This window comes from Semicossyphus pulcher, unplaced genomic scaffold (assembly GCF_022749685.1).
Source record: "Semicossyphus pulcher isolate SPU_LCO1_2020_fin unplaced genomic scaffold, fSemPul1.0.p SCAF_15, whole genome shotgun sequence".
Taxonomy (NCBI): domain Eukaryota; kingdom Metazoa; phylum Chordata; class Actinopteri; order Labriformes; family Labridae; genus Semicossyphus; species Semicossyphus pulcher.
Genome location: NW_027211659.1, coordinates 28,389,683 through 28,414,632, shown reverse-complemented (window position 1 = coordinate 28,414,632; position 24,950 = coordinate 28,389,683). Strand labels below are relative to the sequence as shown.

At 45.7% G+C, this 24,950-nt stretch overlaps 1 protein-coding gene across 1 annotated transcript in view; it reads right to left on the bottom strand.

The window, feature by feature from the left end:
* htr2aa (5-hydroxytryptamine (serotonin) receptor 2A, genome duplicate a) overlaps window positions 1-24,950 on the bottom strand; it is a 56,920-nt gene that overhangs the window by 16,064 nt on the left and 15,906 nt on the right. The window contains exon 2 of the mRNA XM_069663621.1: window positions 3,832-4,032. Coding sequence (XP_069519722.1) covers window positions 3,832-4,032 — 201 coding nt within the window. The remainder of the gene's footprint in view (window positions 1-3,831; window positions 4,033-24,950) is intronic.

The following is a 24,950-nucleotide window of genomic DNA, read 5'->3' as shown; positions in this document are numbered from 1 at the left end:
AGTTTTCTTCCCCTCCTGAGGACAGACCTGACAAAGCTTCATGTTGACTTGTTCCTAATCTGCATCACGGTGTTGAAATTCGGCGAAGGTCAGAGCTGTTAATTAAAGTCAATCACAGGAAAAACAGGTTCTTTAAACGATGCAGCACGTGGAAAAGGAAGACGTTTATCGCTAACCGACGGCTACCTGCCCCAGCATGTTCATCGTTGTGCCCAGAGGCTGCATCGTTGTCAGACTGTAGCCGATGGGATCGGAGATCGTAGAGGGTTTGGACCTCCTTGTCTCACCACTCTCTGCCTCCTCTCCACAAAGGATCGTGGTGCTCTTATCCGCCCTCGTACAGAGCGTTTGATGAGAACATGGAAACAGTGTCATGTCTGCACACTAAAGGCTGGCATCGCGGGGACACAGCTTGACAAAGTTTGAACACTGATAACACTGTGGTTTATGAGGGGTTATGTGACCAGCTATCTTCATGGACTCTGTCCTTGCTGCTTGCAGTCATGTGATATAAACCAGACTCCAGGAAGCGACACAAGCTGAGGACATACTGTTGTTGTGTCCCTTTGGTTCATTCAGAGTTCATGAAGACGTTTAAATGTGTTTGTTGTCCTTTTTAGTCTCTCTGCAGTCGTGTTCCTGTCGACACGTTGAGCCTCCTTTTTCACTTCTCCAATTATTGTTACAGCACATTATCCTAAATGTTATTAAAGGAAACCATTCATCTCAACCTGAGGCGCTGGTTCTACCTCCCTCAAGCCAACACTGTTCTGTTGCTTTGATTTTAATTGCTTTTAACTAAAGAAATGATTGAGAGGGATTTGTCCAGCAGAGACACGATATCAAACAACAACAACAACAATTCGTGATGAAGACGTCCCTACTTTTAACGGACCCCCCGAGCACCTGGGCCTGTGCACGCTCGGCCCCACTCAGTGATCCGAGCACGCAGAAGTGATAATAATTCTTCATCTTTTTAATGCGATGAACTTGTTCTGTTGTTTTGGCATCTGCATCCCTCTCCTGAGCAAACAGCTGCTCGTCTTTTCATTAAGAAGGCCAAACAGCAGCGATGGTGAGCTCTAATGTTCCTGCCATCCATCCACCTGATCACCTGAGGTCTGAGCTCTCTGGCACCTGGAGAAAAATCATCATAACACCATTTCTCTTCTTAATGACCTCTCTGTGCAAACATGTCGAGCAATAACGAGAAAAACGAATCATCGGACAGAAAAGTTTTTATGAATTCTCCTCCAATCACAGCGAAGCCGTGTTTGCTGCAGAGATGAACCTGTGATGCATCATCGTCACCCTGCCAGTGTAAAGCGTCCTCTCAGATCTGATCTCTGCTCGTCCCGCCCTCCGCCTCCATCAGCGCGTCTGCAGCCCCGTCATTACATTTCCTGCTCATCAGCTTTGATGACCTGAGCAGCTGGAGACCGGCCAGGCAGGCAGGAGCCAATTATCAGCAGCTGATTGTCCCTCGCCTCCATCACCATCACACGCAGTCATAAACGTCACTCCGGTCCTCAGCACGGGGAAAATTACATGTCATGAGCGGCAGCCGGCCCTCCTGCCTGCACGTTAGTGCTGCTCTGCTCTGCTTTCATCAACTGTTGGGGGGTTAGCCGTGGCCTCTCACCACAACATTTCATATTTGAATCCTCAAAGAGCAGGACTTATATCACAAAAGCACTGCAGACGTTTGCAAGCTGCTCCACTTACAAAGAAGAGAGCGTGACAAAGAGCGAGGACGTTTCAGCCAGAGATGGACCGCATGATTTTCATCCTGACCGCAGAACACAGACTCTTTGTTCACAGCCTTGGACTGATGCATTCACAATGTGTGCTCATTTCGCTCTGATGAAACCTTCAAAGCCAAACAAACACACAAACCTTTTCTCAGCTCATGTTTTGAATCTCAAACCAAACTACAGATGGAAGTGTACAGCCAGTTCCTGCTCCCAGCTCATCAAATATGGCCGCTTGGTCAGTGGCTTCAGACTCTTCGGTATCCTCTCGTGACTTATGAACAATAAGATCCTCACAGGGAGAAGGCAGAGGGAGACGGAGGGTTAAAAAGGATTTAAGAAGTGAAACCAAACATCAACATTAGTTGTGTTTAAATGCACGGCTCTGGTGTTTACATGCACCGACAGATTGAATCAGAACAGCTGTATGACATAACCAGGCAGTCATCTTCCTCAAGGACTTCCTTTCAGCACCGACCCATTCAGCAGTCTGTCTTTGTCACACGTTTGATCAGCTCTGCTCAGGGCCGTAGCTACTCTTCTTGTGTTGCTCTTTACAAGCAGCAGCTCAGAACAACAGACATATTTCGATGTGAATGCAGCCAGGAAGTGATTTTATTAAATTCTTAACACGGTTACGTTTTTGTCTTTGGTTTATCACAAAGTTCAGAGTTTTATCAGGACGCCCCCAGGATTGCCCGGAGGAGCGAAATCTAAAAATCGGGCCAGTTATCCTCCAGTGTGCGGCCAATGTCACAAACCCTGAAAGCTAAAAACTTTAAAAGAAGAAACTTTAAACTCTTACTCTCCAACCTCTTAAAATTACAATAAGTTTGGCCTGTTTGTTCTGACTGAGGTGTTTATATGGAGCATTTTTAGCTTGCTTGTACGGTGGCCTATGAGGGCAATCACACTGCAACAGCCCAAACGGTTTCCATTAGAAGAAACAGGCTGCAAATTCAAACAATTCAATACATGCGTCCAAAACAAATTCATTAACATCAAACGCACTGCAAATACAGAAACACACAAACCCAGAAAACAAGCAAAGAAGAGTGCTCCAAGCCTGTAGGGGGCGCTCACAGGTTTATTTAATAAATATAATTTATTGATTATCAGACTTTGTAATGTTAGATGCTGCTGGAGCGGAGCGTCTCCTAACATCATTTCCCAAACCATGATCTTCTCTTGAACTGAACCAGAGACCGACAACCGTTTCTAAAACAAAGCCGTGTTTTAAATTTAAACAGTCCAACCACTTACATTTCAGAGGTGTAACTGGACGTTGACTGCAGAGTCCAGCACTTCATGTTTGACATTAGTCCATGTTTAGTGTAAACATTAACACATCATATACTATAGAACAGGGCTCTCCAACAGGTAGCTACTGGATTTTAGCTCGCCAAGAGGTTCACAGAATCTGTACAAAAAATCCTACGACAGTAAATGCACCTTGAAAGCCTCTTCCCACTTCAGTTCAATCACAGATGTCCCGCCCCCTCCAATACAACATAATAGGATAGGCCTATTAGCTGTCAATTAAACATGGTGATGCTCCTGGCAGGTTTGTAAATGTCTGAACATAACCAATCACAGCAACGTAGCATCCTCCATCGACAGGTCGGGTCAGTGATGCTGTACACTCAAAGTGAGGAGCTCGGTGCTGTTAGCCTGTTAGACAGATTTATGATGTGCAATGAGGCGCCCACAGCAAGAAAAGCTTAAAATATACGATTTCCACGGGGACTGGGAAAGCAAGTTGTTAATCACGCATGTGAAGGACAAGTGTGTGCGCCTCGTCTGTGCTACCAATGTGTCAGTTGACAAAAGAATCAACACGGGGCGCCACCAGCAGGTACAGCGATGTGATGCAAATAGCTCTTGGCCACTTTCATACTCCTGTGTTAGAACATGAGGAGAAGCATAACTGAGAAAACACATCAGTGACCACATGACACACAGACAAATCATGAGCTCTAATGACACCAGCAAGTCTTTCATTTCAACATGTACAGCAGGTCTATGTGTGTGTGTGTGTGTGTGTGTGTGTGTGTGTGTGTGTGTGTGTCTGCGTCCTCACCCACTGAGATGGTCCACACAGCCATGATCTTGAGTCGGGCCTTGGTGTGCGAGTTGAAGCGGCTGTGGTGGATGGGGTTTCTGATGCCGATGTATCGATCCAGAGAGATGGCGCACAGGTGCATGATGGACGCCGTGGAGAACAGCACGTCCAGGTAGATCCAGATGGGACAGAGTTCAGAGGGCAGCGGCCACCCGTAATCTGCAGCAGGGATGGAAAGGTAAGTCAGACACTGGTAGCTTCCTGGAGCCGACGTTTCCCACAAAACTTTCAACAAACTTCAAGAGGGTCAAAATATCTGACAAAGTGAACATGAGAGAGATCTGCTCGTCTGAACTCTTCTCTCTGTGCCATCATAACCCAGATCTCTGCTGCCCTCTGACCCCTCTCTCTCTCTCTCTCTCTCTCTCTGTCAAGTGCTCTTTTTAGTTTTTTTTTTCCCCACAGTGTCTGATGTGGCAAATGTGATGCTGGCCACAAGCTGAGAGTGTGAGTGTAGTGGAAGTGATGTAGAGACATGACCGCTTTGTGTTTCTCTTTATGATGTTTGGTTGGAGATGGTCTCTTTAAAGCCTGTCCCTGCTGTCCTGGAGCTGTCCATGGTTCTGAAACATTTTTCAGCTCCAAGGTCTGATGAGACCATCCATCCATCATCTGTACCACTTATCCTGTTTAGGGTCACGGGGGGCTGGAGTCTACCCCAGCTGTCATTGGGTGAGAGGCGGGGTTACACCTGGACTGGTCACCTGTCAATCACAGGGCTGACACACAGAGACAGACAATCTTTCACGCTCACACTCACACCTATGGGCAATTTAGAGTCACCAACGAGCATGTCTTTGTGGGAGGAAGCCGGAGTACCCGGAGGGAACCCACGCATGCACGGGTAGAACATGCTCCACACTGAAGGGCCCACTACGTCTGAACAGGGACTCGAACCAGGAACCTTCTGTGAGGCGAGAGCGCTAACCACTGCCCCACCGTGCACCCCAGCTTCCATTAAACCCTGTATTTTGATTATATCTTACTCTTTGTGTTAAACATTCTACAACACATGTAACACCAGGTAAGGAAGGCAACAACGAACTTTCACCGTGAGGACATTAAAGATTCAATCTCGAAGATTTCAGTGGCGTTATCTATGGCGATATACAGTAACTGTGGGAGTAAACTTTCTACTTTACCTCTGGCTCCCTTTGTCACGGCTGTAACTCTTGATTTTCCTGGCTGACGGTCGCTTTCCTTTTCAGACTGTTTGCTTCATCTGAGCGTCGAGTTTGTTTCTTCTTCTTTGGATTTTCACTTCTTGTTGAAGTTGTATCTGTAGTCATCCATCTTTTCTTTGTTTGTTCAGCCATAGTAGATTACTGTTTACTCGCAACACTTGCAGAGAGCGGAAAAGCAGCCGCTTAGCTCCGCCTACCCTCTCTGGCAGACCAACCACTGCTGGGTGATGGAAAACGCGTCACTAACTGGGCGCCGCCACAGACACCCAGCCCATAATAATACTATATACTGCAGATGTAAAGGCTTTCATCAGTGGGCCACAGGCTCAGTCACCATGTGTTACCTCATTCAGAGAGAGAGAGACTTACAGACATTTATTTACATACAAATCTTCCAGATTAAATCTTTAAAGACAGAAGCTTCAGCTTGTGTTGCTAAAATAAATGACTTCTTTAATAACTTAATTGTATTTAAGAAGATTAAACAGGATTCTGTGAACAACAGTTTCCCTTGGCCGGTTCACGACTCTAAGTCTTTTCATTGCACATAACATCATGAAATTACTTCAATAAAGATACAACGTGATGATCAACAATCTGGATGTCTTATTTATTAAACAGCAAAAACACCAAAAAGAGTTATTATAGTTTATTTTAGCTCCGTTTAAACAGGATGATGTGATATTCTGTTCAACCTGTTGTTTTCAATTGTTTTTTGTTCACTTCCTGTTTTATTTTGTAACGCTGGTGCTTGTGTATGTCTAGTTTTACTTCCTGTCATTGTCAGTTTCCCGCCTGTTTTTCTTCCTCGTGTTTGCCTGGCTTTAAACTCTGACTGGCTCACTGTGTGTGGCTATTAGGTCGAGAACGTTTAAGAACGTTTAGGTAGAACTTTTTCTGACTGAGCTGGACTCTGCGTCTGAGTCCCAGTTTTTGGTTCTGAATAAGGTTGTTGTTTCATGGAGGGATGGAGGTTTTAATAACATGAACACAGAGGTAGCAGAAGGGAAGAAGAATCATGTTACATTAGCATTTTTTTTACACCAGAAGACATAAATAAACTTCATATATTTTACTCCTCTTTGTTTGTCTGTCAAAACTGATCTGAGCTAAAATGCATGAGAACAAATAAAATCATTGACATAAAAAAGTTTAATTATTGTTAGCTGTGGTTTTTCGTTTCAAAGCTGCTCCCTTTATTATGAACACACACTAATCTAATCCTATCTATCCTATCTAATCTAATACTCTATAACAATGTTTTTGTCTGTACTAGTTCTGCTCTGCTTTCATAATGAAAAGCATGAGCTGCATCACAGCGATGTTTTCATGGACCTGTTGCCCATCTGTCGTCTGCAGGCTGATCACACAAACACAGTGAGTCACACACATGAAACATCCTTTAAAACCTGCTAAATATATCCACACTGTCTGCAGGGCTGCACACACATGTTCGCCACACACACACACACACACACACACACACACACACACACACAGCCCTGCAGCAGCGTCTCTAAAAATAGTCCCGTAAATTGATCCTGAAGGCACTCAGCTGACGACAGGTTATGATTTTATACAATATTCTGACTATGGACGTGAACGGGAGCAGAAAGGCTTTTATGATGTGTACATGACGGTGAGGTTATTTAGAGAGGTGATACTTACACAAAGCAGTTCAGAGGCAGAGAGCAGCACAAACCACAGAATAACACAATAACAAACAACAACAAACTGTTTTCTTTAGAAAGAGACTCTGAGAGTCTGAAGCACACCTGAGGACGAAGTGTTTACAGCACAAAGAAACAGGTGATCTTTATCACTAAAGGGACACAAATGTAAAGTTTGTCCTGAAAAAGGAAAGTTTACAGGAGGTAAGTCCTCTCTATGGTGGCCATTTAGGGAAATTTTATTCCAGGTTCGGGTGGCCTTTTGGTTTTAACAGGTAAGCCAACGCAGACGTGTCTTAAACCTGCATTCTGTCCTGCTGTATGTCCAGCAGGGGGCGACTCCACTGGTTACAAAAAGAAGTGTAATTGTACTGTCTTTGAATACATGGTCCTCCTTCCCTCCTGATTTATTCCCTCAGTAAACATGTTCCTAATGTCTAATCTTCAGCACAGCATGATGTTCATTTAGTCACTGATGCTCCCATTCAGAGTCACGCAGACAAGAAGCAGGGGAGGCTTTAGGGCGGGGCTACCTGTGATTGACAAGTCGATAAGACGTATACCCGCCCTCTCGTCCAAATATCAGATACCTCACATCTTCGGGGTTGGGCTGATGTCATGTAGTCTGATCTGCCGTTGTGCTCAAACTACTGAAGCTTTGTTCACAAAGCTTTTGCTCCATTGCTTGTCGACCTGGTTTTGTTGTCGTGGGTTACATGTGTTGATGGTCTCCGCAGGATAAAAGAGTTTGGGGAGCGGCCTTACTGATGCTGTGCAAAAACACAACTTAGCCTAGCTGTTATATTAGCTGAGGGATTCAGGGCTTATGTGTGGCCCAGGAACAGCTGTTACATCGCTCTCTCCAAAGTCACCAGACTCCATTGACAAAAACAGTCTTGCAGAGTTACTGGTCTACTGCTGCCTCTAGTTTATAGTTGGTTTATGTTATTGTGTGACTTTGTTGTTTTAATGGTTCATTTGGATCCAACACAATATTTGTGTAACACAATAACAAAAAGAAACTAACCTATAAAGGCAGCAGCAGAGCAGCAGCTCCTGTCCTGTGAGGTAAAATCACTGTTTTTATGAATGGAGTCTGGTGTGTGTGCAGAGAGCGATGTAACGTCTGTGTGTGGTTAAAACAATCATCTTCCTCTGTAACAAAAAGGTCTATCTCTGTAGGGATCCTTTCTGTCATGTTGTCACACACTTAGAATAACAATCTGAGCCTGTCAGTGGAAACAACAAGAACTTTTAGTGGACGACCTTTGACCCATCGAGGATTTTGTTGCAGCCATTACAGCCTGTTTCACTGCTGCAGGATGAACACATCTACTCCACACATTCTAAACGTCGTTAAAATTCGTCACTATTGTCTTCAGATCAGACGGTTGTAATCATACAGAAATGAATGTTATATTATTAAAACCTCAAAAGTCCGAGCAGGCAGATCAACAAAAAACTGAATCTGGGAGATTTTTCTGGAACCATGTCCTCCTCAGAATCTCCCCGAGGGAATGGACAAAAATAGACCCTGAGCCGAGGGGATTAAGGAGAGTTCATCGAGGGCGTCTAGGAAGCATTTACGCACCCTCCTCCTCCTCCTGCTGACTCTCACTCCTACCCTCCAAACGACAGGTGAGGGACGACCTGATCAAAGATTTTATTATTTCGGAGAAGATGACTCATCTGTTCTGCTCCATGTCACCATGGTCACCGCCACGCTCCTCAGCGTCATCGTCATCGTTCCTGTTCTGTGATTTCCTCTCTTTATTTTATCGTCCATCATGGCTCAGATAGTTTTTTTGTCCTTCTGTCTCCGTCTCTGTCACCTTCATTTGCGTGTGTGAATAACTTTCACTCAGTCACAAACACGCGCTCTCTTTTTTCTCTTCTTTGTCACCCTCCTCTTCTCCAGCACTTTTTAATCAGTCTGTTCAGTTTTTAGGAAACTAATCAGAAACTCACCTACTTTTCCTCGCTGTAAACAACCACAGTGACTCCAAATAAAATGGAACATGACTGATTTTCAAGCTGTAATAAGGAGGAACTGGGCCCCTCCTCCTCCTGGGCTCTTCATCACCAGAAGCTCACTGTCACTCTCTCGTGCGAGAACACGCCCACCACGAGCGAACACCGACAGCATCATGGTTACCTTTGCGCTAGCACCCGACCCTGCAGGGACTGGGGGATGAAGTACTGTCTCTGGTACTTCATTAAGACCCGTGTCCCTGCAGGAGAAACAGGAGTTCCTTTATAGGAACCAGAACCTGGGAAAGTTTCTGCAGTGGAAAAGTACTTTCAAACATTTCCAGTTAAAGGTAGAATCTGTGTTTCCTGAGGGAAGGGCAGCGCTGCACTCATTTTTTTTAATGCAAACTTCTGCTTATTGAAATACCTCGATGTAAATGCAATGAAATATCAGTTCCACTTTAAACTTTGATTGTCAGAGTGTGTCCACTTTGCTGGATTAAACGTGTGAGCGTAAGCAGGCCAGGAACAAAGTCTATCGGGAGATTAAGTCAGCGTTTGGCTGCGTGGACGAGAGGAGATTTTTAAAGCGCCCGCTCTGTGTTCACTCCACATGTTTCTGCTTTAAAACCTCCAGCAGGGAGGTTTCTCTGCGGCTGCTCCTCTGCTGTCTGTCCCCCCACAGAGAGCCACAAAGACACACGAGAATCTCCCCTCGGGGACTGATAAAGTGTCACATTATCGGCTGAACAACCTCTAATGGTGATGACCTGGAACCAGACTGGATCCTCGCTCACACAGAAATTCTTTCAGCCCGCACACAGGAAGAGAAAAGCCCCCAAAAAGCTCCCGGAGGACCTGCTGAGACGTCTCTGTGCCCTCTCCTGCTGCTGCAGACTCAGGCGTCTTTCTCGAACTGTCGCTGAAGTTTTACACTCCACATGTTCCCCTCAAAGAGCCGGAGACGATGTCTCTGCTGCTCCGTCCTGTAGAAACCAGGACAGATTCAGAGCAGAGGGAGCAGAGAGGCAGCGACATCACTCTGACACCGTGTCTCAGGAGCCGACACCAATTAGAGGCAGTCAGCTGTGCAGCAGCTTCAATCTGAGGAAGACACTCGACCTTCTTCCTCTGCAGGTTCTGGAGCCATGTTCAAAGAAGAACTCGGTCCGGTCTCAAAGTCAGACACAAAATGGACCATTTACAGGATTATAGTTCAAACACTCAGCAGCTTTGAATTCTTGTGGACATCAGGTGTGGATGAAATCTGCCTGTCTGTGTTATCCTGCAGAGTGCCTGACAGTGTGTCCTGATGGGACTGAGAGGAAACACTCACAGCTGCTATATATTAATACACCTATAAACCAGCCTGTTTGCCGTCATGCTCACATTTCTTTGCTCACATTCAAACATAAATCTTTATGCCTGAAAACTGGAGGACGTACAAACTTTACCTGATGAAAACCGTGTGACGACAGACGTAAGAAGAAGTTTTACCTACTTTTAATATTTTAACTGTAAGAACCCACCAACCTGACAGTTCAGCCGAGACGCAGGACCGGACACTCTGCGTGTTTAGACTTCAGAGCGGTGATTCGAGGGACTAACCCAAACTTACATAATCAAACGTGACCTCAGGAAACGAGATGGAAGCGGACGTATCTGCAGCTCGTTGCCCCTCTGTGCGTGCGTGCTTTGTTTTGCACAAAGAAAGTAAAGAGAAGTTGTGTGTGAGAGGACAGACTCAGCGTGTCTTTCATGCAGCAGCGTGAGCCGGAGGTGAAGTGGAAACAACATCTGGTTGTTGAGACTCAGTCAGCTCAGATTAGAATCATTCTGATTGTAGATCTGTGGATGTTTACATGCTGTGGTCCGACACAGTCTGGTGTTTACATGCACGGATGCATTTAATAGGAACAGCTGTGTTACATGCACACAGTGACGAACACATGTGGAACTTTCTTCCTCAAGGACCAACAAGACGTGGCTCAGGAGGGGGGCGTCTGGGTCAACGTGCTTAGCCTGCTTCCAGCGACCCGGCCCCGGGTGAGTGGGAGAACATGGATGGGCAGAAGGACATGGATCCTGCTGTGTGAAACTACGGACTGAAATGAGATCGACTGCAGAGGAGTTTGAACTTTAACAGATCCAAATAAAGTTTGTACCGGATCACTTCCTGGCTTGTTCTTTCTGCTCAACATCTTTGTCTTGATGTATAATCTTTAAGATGTCGTTGGGAACAGAAGTTGTTTTACACTGCTGCTTGATTCAGAGCAGCACAATCACAGGACCTCCTGCCCTGAACAGACGATGGGAATCTTCACAGAGCTGATCAAAGACGATTATCAGCAACACATTTAGATCAATCAAAGAAACCCTGAAGGTTTACAGGTAAATGTGACGTTAAAATATCTTTAGGTTGGGTGCCTCTGCCTGTCTGCATGTGGCTCCTCAGTCTTGTCCCTTGTACGTATAAGACAGAGCCAGAGACCCAGTGAGGAGAAGCAGCACCATTCTGCCGTCCTCACTGTCAAACTCTGAGGTCAAACTCTGAGGTCAAACTCTGAGGTCAAACTCTGAGGTCCTCTTCAGGGATTTGATGTTTGCAGAGAGTCGTCCTGCAGCCGAACGGAGCAGAGTATCGATCAGCTGACGGATGAAGACACGTGCAGACGTTTGATCCCTGTGTGGAGGTTAAACGTGGGTGACTGCTCGCCTGCTCACTGTTAGCCTCAGCGAAGATTTCATGTGACACAGCCTGAACTCTGTCAGTCTGAAGGACCTCAGCTACCACAAAGCAGACAGGAAACGTTTCAGCTGACAGATACACAACAACACGTCTCCGTGAGGCTGCAGGTTACTGAGGATCTGCTGTCTCAAACTTAGAAGCACAGTGACTTTCAGTTTGAGCAGGTGCTAAGTGTTTGTCACACCTGACTTTATACAAACTGATCTGCATGAAACTTCACTGTTCACATCTTTAAACTGGTTGAACTCAAAGAAGCAAAGACGAGTCTGACGCTCAGACATTTATCTGTTACTCTCCTCAGTCCTAACCGTTCTGTGATTCATTGTTAAATGTCAAAGTGAAAAGGCAGAGATTTTATAAAAGGTTTGTTCGAAGATGATAATCCAACATGGAGAATGTGAAAGTACAAATTCAGTCTCAAACACAACTTCCTGTTCCTGTTTGTGCTCTCACAGTCACAGAGAAAGTCCACAGAGCTCACAGGACATGTGACTGAACAGGAAGAGCACAGGTTTTAGTAATAACATTCACACGGACAGGTGACAGCGAGCGGTCACAACATCAGGTTACTGCTTCTCCTCATGCACTTATAACAGGTCCTTTCCTCTTTATGTCAACACATGTGACTCATGTTAGTTAACTATCTAACTAACAACATCAACCCATGCATTCGCGTGCAGTCAGACTGTAGGTCTTAAAGTTTAAGTGCACAGTAAGCATCCTGCTGCTACGGGGACTCGACTCAGGCAGACAGTGCATGGACAAGGTCATCTCAGAACCCATCGGCTGTCATCTGACGACGATGTATCCTCTGGGAGAAACAGTGAGCATGTCGGGCGTGTCCGGTGTATCCAGCGTTTAGCGATAAACGACTTCCAGCCCAGACGTCCTCCTCTGTGCGCTGCATTGTTTACAGTCCAGTCAGCAGCTGTCATCTCTCGGTTCGTCCCATCCCCCGGAGGAGCGCCCGTTCATCTGTCTGTGCTGAGTCTCAGTCTCACTGTAAACAGGAAGTTACACAGAGGCTGCACTCTGGCTTACTGCAGCGGGATGAAGCCCAAACAGAAACAGATTTTCTTGTGATCGACTTTAATTAACGGCTCTTCAGTTTGCTGAAAGAACAACATCATGATGCAGATTAGGAACAACATGAAGCTTTGTCAGGTCTGTCCTCAGGAGGAGAAGAACACTACTTTAACATGAGACGGAGGGCGGAGCCATCGTTTATGATGATCCTTTCTGTCCGTTTATAGAGATTAATAAAAGATAAATCATCGTCAGATGAAGCTGAACTCCTGTACGCCTGTGTCTGCGTGCAGAGACTGGTCATCCTCCAGCACTGAATCAGAGCACCGAGCATGAGAACAAACTTCTTCTGTCTGCAGCCGAATGTGCAAAAAGTCTTCAGAAATGTTTGTTTGTGATGTTTGTGAAGAAGCTCGAGACCGCGGGGTTAATGCTGATGAAAAGGAGAAGAGAAGAACTGTTCATATTCGTCTTTCTAACACTGAGAGGAAACACAGCATGAAGGCTCAGGGCCCGGCGTGTGTGGCCGAGTGTGCGCACGCTTTGAAAAGTAAAGAAGAAACAAGAAAATAATTGATAGAAGAAGAGTGAGAAGAGAGAGAAAGAGAGAGAGAGGGAGAGGGAGAATGAGCTCCCAGGAGGGAAGAGGCGCTCGCAGAGAGGGAGGACGGCTTAATGAAAGAGAAGAAGAGAAAGGAGTGAAAAAGAGGAGGAAGGCAATCACACACACACACACACACACACACACACACACACAAACACACACACACTCTCTCTCTCTGCAGGCGGTCTACAAACAGTGACTCGCACATGAACAACATGAATCTGAATCACGGCACATTCGATTCCCAAACGCTCACACAGACTTGGCTCGGCTCGAGTCTCCTCAAACCTGACTTGTTTAACTCGTCAGAAAGGCTGCCAGGTGTCAGAAGATGGAGCCAAGAACACACACACGCACGCAAGCACGCGCACACACACACACACACACACACACACACACACACACAGACTTCAACAACATGATCAAGCATTCGTTGAACTCAATTATAGATCTGGAGTGTCCTTATTTAAGATGAAGTCAGATTTATCATTTATATATATTTATATTTTACGTGTCGTGATCAATAATTCAGACGCACAGACCTGACAGATCTGATATCAACACGTCACTGATCCAGATGAAATCCTGTGTGTGGTGATCTGACGTATTAAAACCCTCCTCTTCAGTGCATCGTAGGCTTCTTAATGTCTCACATGATTCTGGATCATTCCTGATCATGTTGATCAAACACACTGTTTGACTCTGGATCACCTCTATCTACACTCAAAGTAAACATGTTTTATCTGTTTGATTAAACCGAGCGTCACACGTCCTCCGGGCCTTTGCAGGCGCTCTGTCATCAGCTGAAGTCTCTCTGGGGTCAAGGTCAAAGTTCATGATCCCCATCAGAGTGGTTCTGGGGGCTGGGCCTCACTAGAGTTCTAAAGTTGCGTTGGTGAAACTGGATCATATTATGTGGATTTGTTTCCCTCTGATGTCTTCTGCTCTGTCTGAACTTTTACACATCGACAGATTGTTCATTTGTTCAGTTAGCTCAGTTAGCTCAGTCAGCTCAGTTAGCTCAGTCAGCTCAGTTAGCTCAGTTAGCTCAGTTAGCTCAGTCAGCTCAGTTAGCTCAGTCAGCTCAGTTAGCTCAGTTAGCGTCCGGACTTGAAGCTTCGAGCACCAGGGGAGTATTATACAGCTTTCCCACTGAAATAAGCGCGTTGTCGCAGGTTCTTCAGATCCGGGAAGACCCGCTTATAGATGCTGATTGTGTTCTTTCCCATTGCCAGTGAAGTATCTTCCTGTCGGTCTCTTTTCTGCTGCGTCACCGTCTGACGTCACAAACAGGAGACAGGGTTAGTAACCAGTGAGGATGTTACGGTGGTTAGGTCTTTATTGTATCTGTTACTCATTCAGTCTGTTCATCAAACTCTGCGCCTACAAATCTGGAACCATGTTCAAGTGCTGCTCGGACGGAGACAGGCGGAGTTTGTAGCTAACAAGGAGTCGCAGAAGTTACTGACGGAGCATAGCATCGCGATGGAAAGAGGGCGGAGATTAGCATGTCGACACGGGATATGTGTTCCCATCAATGCCGATCGGAGCCGAGGCGATAATTACCCGGGTTTGAATGCCGATTGTGACCTTTCCCACAAAGCAAAAAAGCCGGGTGTTAGCGGGTGTTAGCGGGTGTTAGCAGGTGTTAGCGGGTGTTAGCAGGTTTTTTGACCAGTTAAAAAGCTGCTTTAATGTTTTAACCGCCATCGCAGGAACTCTGGTCCTCCAGGAGTCTTAATTAGCAGCAGTACTGACAATATACTCAGAAGCCTCCAAGTGAACAATGCCAGGCAGGACCGACTGAGGCCAGTAAAGACAGCATCACCCTGATTCACAGTGGCTCTGAAGACAGCAGGTCAAAGGTCAGAGCGGAGGTTATGGTGGGGTCTGCCCCTCCTGGAGCGGGACTTTAAAGCTGCCACAGGTACTTTGTCACTCTGCGTGTGCTTCACGAGAAAGACGTCACAATCCAAAGGCAGTGGAGGGTCACTCTGAGTTTAGGTATAAGAGGATGTTTACAGTCTCCTCATCGCTCCGCACAGCTCTGATGTTTCCAGCTCTTCACTCTATGACTCTATGTTATTCACTAAGTCGTCTTAACATCGAGCTCTTACACACACGCAGCAGGTTTCATATCGCCTAACGAGTTTATTTCCATTGATTCACGTTTTTTAATGTGTCTCGGATTGTGCAGAACAAGAAGTGGATGGAAACACACCTGCTGTCAAACGTTGCAATGACAGGGAATGTTTTATTATAATGATGAACTCAACTTCTGCTCTGTGTGTCTGTTTGTTTGTTCGCCAGCCGCAAAAACAAACTGAGTGGAACTAATGAAACTTGGTGTACGGACACATCATGTGCCAAAGAATTATAATGATCTCATTGTGATGGAAAAATATCCTGACGATGGTTTCAGGTTCAAATATTAGACACAACCTGATGTCTGAGTTCCCTCACCTTTCTGTGAGTTCCACATCTGCTCCTGCGTTCTCCTCCGACAGAATCTGACACCAGAGACATGTTTATTTTTTAAATCTAAACTGGAAGAATGAAAACACTTTGTTAGTGCTGTGGCTGAAGCATCACTGGTTCAGGTTTGTATCTACAGTTACAGTCTGCTGACTGAGCTGCTGAACGTCTTCACATTCAGAAATCAGAGGGGAAGAAGCTGATCTGAAAATATATTTCCTAATTGTTCCCTCTCTGTAATCGACGGCGCCCTGCAGAGCTGAAAGATGCTCTGCAGGGTGCCAGTAATTATTGCTCAAGTGTGTTTTTTTGTCATGAAATCCGTTGTGTTGGATTTTGAAGCACGCTCGGGATGACACTGTGCAGACGACACAGGAGGGAAGGAGACAGGAAGAGCCGGTGTGCTGCTCTGTGAGTTAACATCACAACAGCTAGAGGATGAACACAAAAGATTAAAAGGTTTTAAACCATGCAGATTGTTTCTAAACTCAAACAATTCAAAGATTTTAGCCAGAAGAGAGGGACGAAGTGTTCGGCCTCTTATTAAAGGAGCACTCAGGTGTTTCATCTGAACTAATCCGAGGTTTGTGGGTCTCTCAGTGTTTTCTGACTTCCTGTTTGAGACGCTCAGCTTCAAGCACATTGGTTCCTACTTTAAAAACACCGCACAATAGATAGTGTGATTGTGAGCTGCCGGTCTGAAGGAGTCAGAACTGACATATAGCTCCCAGCTGTCACTCAAAGAGGCCACGCCCCCTAATGCTGCATCACTTTAAGCCTTAATATAATGTAAACAGGTGAGCTGTATAAAGATTCTCCCGTACAGTTGTCATGAAGAGAGAAATGAGCTATAGAGACCCAAACAGTTTTTTGTACCAGGCTGTAAACATGTTTATTTCTGCTGTAAAGTTTAACATGGGGCTCTATGGGGACTGACTCACTGCTGGAGGCAGCCTCAAGTGGACACCAGAGGAACTGCAGCTTTCAACACTTGTTTTTGATCAGGACAGCAGCAGAAACACAACCTACAGACCATAAAAGTACTTAATAAATATGCAAAATAATTATGAACTAACACTCAAAATTGTTTGAATATAGAGACAGCAGGAATAACATCCGCAGGCTAACAGGCTAATGAGCACCATGTGTCCTGTCTGAGCCCCGGAGTACAGAGCCTCCTCCTCTGTAATCTCGTGCACGCAGGACGCCTGTGGCCCGTTGAAGCTAACGTGTACAGGAGCTACAGTGTGTGTGTCTGCAGCTCTGGACTCAGCAGAGAGCATGTTCAATAACAGTAACACCTGAGGGAGCCACATGTATCAGTCAGTCACCAGCCGCACTGCTTTAAGCTGACCTTTTATCATTAAAGGCTGTTGCTGCACTTCACTGAGAACCTTCACTTCAATGAGCATGTTCTGCTCAGTCCAAGAAAACAGCTCGAGCTCAGGAGCAGAGAGGAATCAAAAGCTGCAGGTTGTTTTTATTTCTCAAACACAGCTTCCTCCTAATCTGATGACAAATGTGTGGAAGTTTGTTTTAATGCATGAAATGTAAAACACCAGACAGAACAGCTAGCTAATGATGTATAATGTATGCACAATGTTAAAATAGCTAGCATTAGCGTTAATCGTTCATCACAAGCGTTTGCTAACCCCTCGCTCCTCTCCAGCTTGAATCAGGTGTTGATTGCATCATTAGCATATTTCCCCAACGTGAACATTTAAACGTGGGTGACAGGTCTGTGTGAAGCTGTTTGTTAAAGCCTTTCAGCATCGAGGTTCTCCTGATGTCCCGATGTAGCATCAGAAACGCTCAAACCAAACTCCATTCAAAAAATGAGCATTTTAAAGTAATGTTCTTGTCGTCTTGCAGACAGACCTGACAAAACATGAACTCTGACCTTTTCCAAACCTGCATCCTGATGTAGTTCTCTCAGCATCCTCTCAGCCTGTTTATTGTCATTAAATCTCAGTAACATCTGTTTGTTTTGTGTTTGGTTTTCTGATGTTTCGCGGAGGACGAATATCCGGTTGTGTTTAACTAACACAAGTGATGTTCTGGTTAAACACGTCTTTGCTTTCAGTCTGAACACAGCTTCACTTTTCATCCTGACGGGAAAAACTTTGAACTTTCATCACAAACCATCCACAGCTGACGGATGGACCCCGCCCTCTCTAAAGCTACACCAGAGGCCGACAGCGACAGCATCCTCCTCTGCTGAACTTTAAACCACTCTGCCACGGAAAAGGAAACCCCGACTTTCCGGACACACCACCTTTTAATTTTCTTCTCTTCTTCTGAAACGTTGAAAGGTATCAGACAGGCTGTAAGAAGTCTGAGTGCAGAAGTGGAAATGATTCTCATTCCGCTCCTGTCCTGTTCGCCTCAGCGCTGACACTCAGGGATCAGTGTTTGACATGAGCACAGCGTGAGCCGGACAGACGCGTCATCGCCACGTTGAGTCGAGCTGCTCTGCGATATTAATCCCTGAGAACATCCAGATGAGCCTCTCAGGCTCCTGTCCTGCCGGCTCTTTGTGTGTCTGAGTCGCTCTCTGTGCGGATGTCTGACCCGCCCTCGCCTCTGTTTTCTTTCTGTGTGAAGCTGCTTCAAATCTCTTGTATCAAACGCACAATTTGTGTTGTTGCTCTCGACTTGAGCAGCTTCGACGGAGAACAAAAGGCTAAGACTCATGGGAAGTGCTGCTGCTGAATGCTAACACGCTCCAGTATGCAAATGACAGAGGAACAGAGGAATAAAAGAGTCTGTTCTTAGAAACAATCTGCAGTAAAACGTTTGTGTGTTCCTCGTCGTGTGAAACACTCGGAGCTGCCGGCTTTAATGGAGCAGTGCTGGAAAATATCTTGTTATATCACGGCTCATTGTTTGTTCTGGATTATTTAGTTTACTAGAAGATGTAACTTTGTAGTCCTCTACGGTGGCTCGAAAGGTCAAAACAAAAACATTTCAGCCAAAAACGACTTTAAAAAAGTTTTTTTCCTGAAATGTTTTCAGTTTAAAATGTCTTTTGTTTGTTGTTTCCTTTAATGTCGTGTTTTGTTGTTTAAAGTGAAGCATTTTGTTTTTGGAGATGTAGATTTTGACCATCAGGACCACGGCATCCGCGGCGTCCGCGGTGTCTGCGCAGCCTCGGCGTCTGCGCAGCCTCAGCGTCCGCGGCGTCCTCTGCGTCCTCAGATAAAGTCAGTCCCTCCAGGAAGTTGCAATTGACGCAAATTCAACCAATTGCCACAACTTTGCCACAAATTCCCGCGCATGTTTAGTCATTTACGTCACCGAACTCAAAGCCTGTGATCAATGCGTGGAGGACCGTAGCCTCTGTACGCGGGTCGCATCTGAGCTGAGCCAGCGCCCCATGTTTACATGGTGAAAACTTTTAGCCGTCCACTTAGCCACTTCCTGATGCCTTGTGTGGAGTCTTTGCACAGTAACATAGTAACCCCATCTCTAATCAACTATACTGCTGCAGCTGAAATAAAGGTAGCCTTGAATGTGCACATGCAGTGCTTAATGAGCATTTCATGACACAGATGTGACAGAATCTTGACACAGAAATCAACCGGCAGTGATGTCAGAAGTCAAACAGCTCGCTCAGCCAATCGTTGGCTTTTTTGGAGCGTCTGTCGCTCCCGGAGGATGTGTGACGTGTTACACAGAAAGAAAAGCCTCAAAACTCACAGCTTACATGCAACTTGTGAACACAGACATTTCAGGCTGCAACAATCACAGAACAAGCTGCAAAATCCTGGAGAAGCTGCACAATGTATGTTTTAGTTTTTGTGACAGAATGACTTCAGATGAGCTCCTCACTCCCTGATCGTCTTCCCTTCTTCCTGCATTATGAATAAGAGCTGCACTGGTACGCCTCGTACAACAGCGTACGCTCTAATGTGAGGAGAATCACGCTGTTCTTTCAGGTCGTTCTGTTCCCAAGAATAATGTGAAGAGGAAAACGGACAGTTGACAAAAATGAGACTCGTTATGATCCATGAGCCTGTCCTCCTGTGCACGGCGCACAGGTGCGGGCAGGTGCTCTGTGGCTCGTTAAAAGTTGTTTCCTCGTCCATGTGCAGAAAATGTTGAAATTAACAAACGATTTTAACGCTGATTTAAAAGCTGCTTTCATGTTGAAGTTCTGCAAATGAATTTTGCATTATAGCAACATATCTGTGACGCTGTCTGCACCACGACGGCTTCAATGGTGGTGACAAATAACGTGCGCGGACATCCCTCAGTGCTTCTGTTGTTCCTGTGAAACCAGGTAAACACTGATGCGTTATTTAAACCTGACCTTCTCTGAAACTTTACACAGTAGTTTTGGTGCCTTTCAAAAGTTTAATAATTTGGTTATTATTATTATTATTGTTTTGTGTTTGCCTTTATTTGATAGCAAGCTGAAGAGAGACAGGACATATGGGGAGCAGAGGGTGGAGGATGACATGCACCAAATGATCGGCCGTCAGTTAAACCTGCGATCAGTGCGTCGAGGACTGTCGCCTCTGTACGTGGGGCAGTTTGGCTATTTTTACACTTTTGGAGTGTAAAGACCTGAAAGACCTGTTCTCATCATCAGACTCCATGTAGACTCATCCAGCGGATGATATTTAACTTCCCCTCAGTTAATCTACCAAAACCACCATGTAAAAGAAGCACAGGCTGACGAACGTCTTCCGGAGGGCTTCCTCGTCGAGCATGACCTCACAGACGCTCTTTGGCTGAACACAAAGTCCCACACATTTAGAAACATAGTGAACTACATCCCAGGATGCTGCAGTCACGACCGCGCAGTGAGTCAGCGCTCAGTCAGCATCACACAGATTCGGTTTAAAGTTTTTCTCTTGATTTATCACAAAAACTGATCAGCACAGCTCTAATTAACCCGATTAGACGCAGAGATAACGACATGAGGCTGAAGTAATGGAGTTAAGAGTAAGAACATCTTCTTCAGCACACACTGACGCTGCTCTCGGCTCAGCTCCTCTGAGACCAGCGTGCTGGAAACAACGTTTAACTGCATTTTTCCTCCGTTTTCCTTTTAAAGTCATTCAGTAACTAAGTTGAGATTTGAACCACGGCAGTCCGTCACATGGAGACACCAGCTCTCTGTGACTCATTAACTTTCTGCCTCTCTGAACCTGAAGTTAAAGCGAGTGTGCTGAGAGTTCACTGCCCACTCTCTCTCTCTCTGTGTTAATGTAACTGCACACATCACGGCTCTGATGACTGTAATCAGGCCGAGCTGCGTCTGCAGACACAACAAAGACGTGCAGACACGAGGCGGCTGTGATGAATGTTTTCCTCCCACACTGACCGTGTACTGTACACACAAGCGCTGCAGCGTGCACTTTATTCATCACAGAGGACCGTCCTCTGAATGCTAATCAAGATAACATTTTGATTTGCTAAACAAATGTTTTGTTGTCATGGTGGATTTCTGTGAGCAGCTCAGGTTGGTGCATTTACTGTCTCAGTCTCACAGCTCGAGGAAGCAGCTACCTGATATCACACTTTATGATGAGTGCAGAACAAATTACAGAATTCGCACAAGGCTACTGAAATCGATGAGTCATTTTTATATTCGCTTGATTCGGAATTTTTAAACTTGTGTGAAAAGTTTGCGTGACCATGAGAGCAAAAGACTTTCAGTGTTAAGGTTCCTCTGATGTCACCGACACTCAGGAATGCAGGAAGAACTTTAGCAGGTAAACTTTCAAAGTTTCAACAAAATGAAGATGCTGATTGTAGGCGTCTGTGGGCATCCGTCTTTAACGTGCGGAGACAGAAACACAAAGAGCAAGGGAGACGGAGGAGTGAGAAACCACAGGAAAGATATAAAGCATGTGTCCTGGATTCCAGCTGTCAGCTGTACCTCACTATCAACAATGTTAGCTTAGCTCTAAAAGGACACAACATTAGACAGTAGAATCATGCTAATTCCAGCGTGCTAACATGCTAATAACGGTGGTGCTTAAATACAGTAGTTTCAGCTGAATCTGCAGCTCCCAGCGGCTTCACAGAGACCGAGTGAGTTTCAGCTCAACTCTACTGGTCTGGTTCACTTTCAGCTCTCGTAGCTTCATTTAGAGATCCATCTGTAAAAGGCCCAGCGCAGTGTGGCACCGAGCGCTTCTGATTGAAGCTGTGGTCTTCCATCTCTAACAGATTTCCCAACAAATTAAATGTGTTGCCTCAGAGTGAGGTTCATGTCATCCTCGGCCTTGTAACAACAGCAAACATTAGACAGACTTATTCTCCCACTGACATTTAGCGTGTTGACGCAGGTTTTTCAGACCCGGGAAGACCCGCTTATAGATGGCGATTGTCTCTTTTCCCATTGCCAGTGAAGTATCCTCCTGTCGGTCTCTTCGGCTGCGTCACCGTCTGACGTCACAAACGAGCCGGAGGCAGGGTTAGTAACCAGTGAAGATGTTACGGTGGTTAGGTCTTTGTTGTGTCTATCACTCATTCAGTCTGTTTATCAAACTCGACAAATCTGGAGCGATGTTCGAGCGCTGCTCGGACGGAGACGGGCGGAATTTGAAGCTGAGATGACGAGGAGTCGCAGAAGTTACAGACGGAGCATTGCATCGTGCTGGCAAGGGGGCGGAGATTAGCGTGTCGACACGGGTTTTGTGTTCCCATCGGAGCCGAGGCGATAATTACCCGGGTCTACTGCAGAGTCATGTGACCCGGGTCTGAATGCCGACTGGAGCCTTAAGCCTGAAAGCGGCTTAAGGTAGAGCCTCGATGGATTTAGCAGCTAAAGAACGTATTTCCTTCAGGAGGTGGAGCCCAAAAACAGAGCTAAAACAGTTTTAGACTCAGATTCATCAGTTGGACACAAACCTGACTCCACCTGAATGATTAAGTTGCTCCATGAAGCTTAACGAGGAACTGTTTGCTAACACGTTGGGTTTAAGACTTGCTAACGCTGCCCCCAGGTGGCCAAAACTTCAGGTATTGAACATTTAACCAGACTTTACAATAAACAATTAAACCGAGTAGAAGAGAGTAACAGAGATGCCAGCAGAGTTAAATATTCACATTAATCCTGCAGTGAAGCTCAGGTAGTTAAAGCTCTGTGTCTCTGTGACGTCCTGACAGCACGTCGTCTCTTCCTTTCATCACATCACTGGCTCCATAAAAGGCCGAGTCGTTGCTCTGTCAAGTATACGTCTCTTCTGATGACGTCAGTTTGGCTTTGTTTCAGCAGAGATAAAGACGATGAGGTGATGTGAAAGTCATTCAAGGATGAGAGGCTTCAGCAGGTATTTTTCTTCTTCTTGGAAACACCGCCGGAGCATTAACAGCTGGGTTAAGTGGCTCGATCGTTGGCACCATAACAGAGTCTGAAGGCGACTGACAGATGCAGTAGTGTTACAGTTTTGGGTAGGAGCCAGATATTTCCCTCCAGAGGTGCTGTTAACTAAACAGCATCCTCCAGGGCAGACTGTAAATCAGCAAATGTTTGCTAACGAGTGAGCGCTGCTAGCTGTTGATAATGTTGTCAATGTTAATCAGCTCGTGTTCTGCCTTAGTGACCGAACATCACATCATGCAGCTCAATAACTGCTCTCAGATCTTAAAGGCAGGGTGATCCTGCTGTTACATGATGACCTCTGTGCTGTGCAGGTTTTAAATCAGGAGACATTTGGAAGGTTAAACCAGGTGACTTCATCTCTTTCTTCCTCTCCCCCTTTGTTTCCTCCTGAAGCTGGAAAATGCATTTCCTCTCTGCAACATGACAGGCTTCACTATCGCCCATGGTAACGCCGCTCACTTCATACAGCTCTCACAACCTTCGTCTCTGTGGACCCCGGGCCTCGGCTGCAAACACGACCATGAGTCACACGGCTGCAGGGGCCACGTGACTCCTGCTCTCTGCTGCTCATGACACTGGATTCACCTGCATGTATGTACGCTCTGTGTGTTTAGATGGAACAGGTTAGAAGTGTAAACATGCAGTCATATAAAATGTGGTCCTTTAACTCAAGCTGATGATAACTGGACGACCAACAGAGGGAGGAATGTGTTCTGTAATCTTTTTGGACCCTGAAGGAGCCCAGAGATGGAGATGACATGTTTGTTCACACGCTGTCAGAGCCCAAAGTGACGCCTTCAAAGTGTTCTCTCTAACAGAACTGTGAACCGATCATCACATTAATTGTCTCTAATGACAATAAAGAAGCAACATGTACTAAGCTGCAAATACACACAGCTGCATGGCTAACTTAGACCTATAGCTAATGTAAGCTACACTTAGCTGTTCCACCGAGCGCCCCCTACAGGCCTGGAGCACTACCATTGTTCTGAGTGGATTTGCAGCGTTTTTCTTTTGCGTGTTTTTTCTGGGTTTTCATCGTTTCTGTATTTGCAGCGCGTCTCCGTCGCACACTTTCACGCTTGCTTTGCTGTCGACAACATCCGAACAGCGAGCTAACAGGTAAAACATGACGGTAAAGATGCTGCCCTTTCCTCTCCTTCCTCCTCCTTGTCTCTCTTCCTGTGTGTGTGTGTGTGTGTGTGTTTCTGTGGAGCTGCAGGAACTTTGTCATCATGGCGGCTGTAATTGTCTTTGCTGTCGAACATTACAGAACAAAACAGCCAAGATTTAAATAGACGTTTAATTAGGCGAAGGAAATGTGTTCTGCACATGAAAAGGTTTGGCAATGAACACACGGAGAGATCACACACACACACACACACACACACACACACACACACATAAACAGGAAGAGGAAATCAATGGTAAATATGAATAAAGACCCTCACACTGGAGGGCTGGTTCACCTGTGATAATAAATACTCAGATTGATCAGACGGTTCATTAAACTGCAGACAGGAAGAGACGCTCCGCTCTCCACATGCTGAGCAGAGAAGACGGACGGTTCACACACGGCAGCTGCTCAGGATTAAAGGCTGCGTCTTTAAACTGGGACTGATTTTACATATTGGCTCTCAGTGACTCACAGGTACACACAGTGTGTGAGTGCCTCCAGTAGATCTTTGATGGGTCAAAGGTCGTCAACTAAAAGTTCTTGTTGTTTCCACTGACAGGCTCAGATTGTTATTCTAAGTGTGTGACAACATTATCATCAAGCTTTAAGTGTTTAGTGACTGCCACATGACCAGAATTACAGGAAGAACATCTCAGTGATGTGAATAAGATGTCCCAGCTGTCATTGGGAGAGAGGCGGAGTTACACCTGAACAGGTCACCTGTCAATCACAGGGCTGTCACACAGAGACAGACGACCTTTCACACTCACACTCACACCTACGGGTGATTTAGAGTCACCAATGAAGCTAACAAGGATATTGACTGTGGGAGCAAGCCGGAGTACCCGGAGGGAACCCACGCATGCACGGGGAGAACAC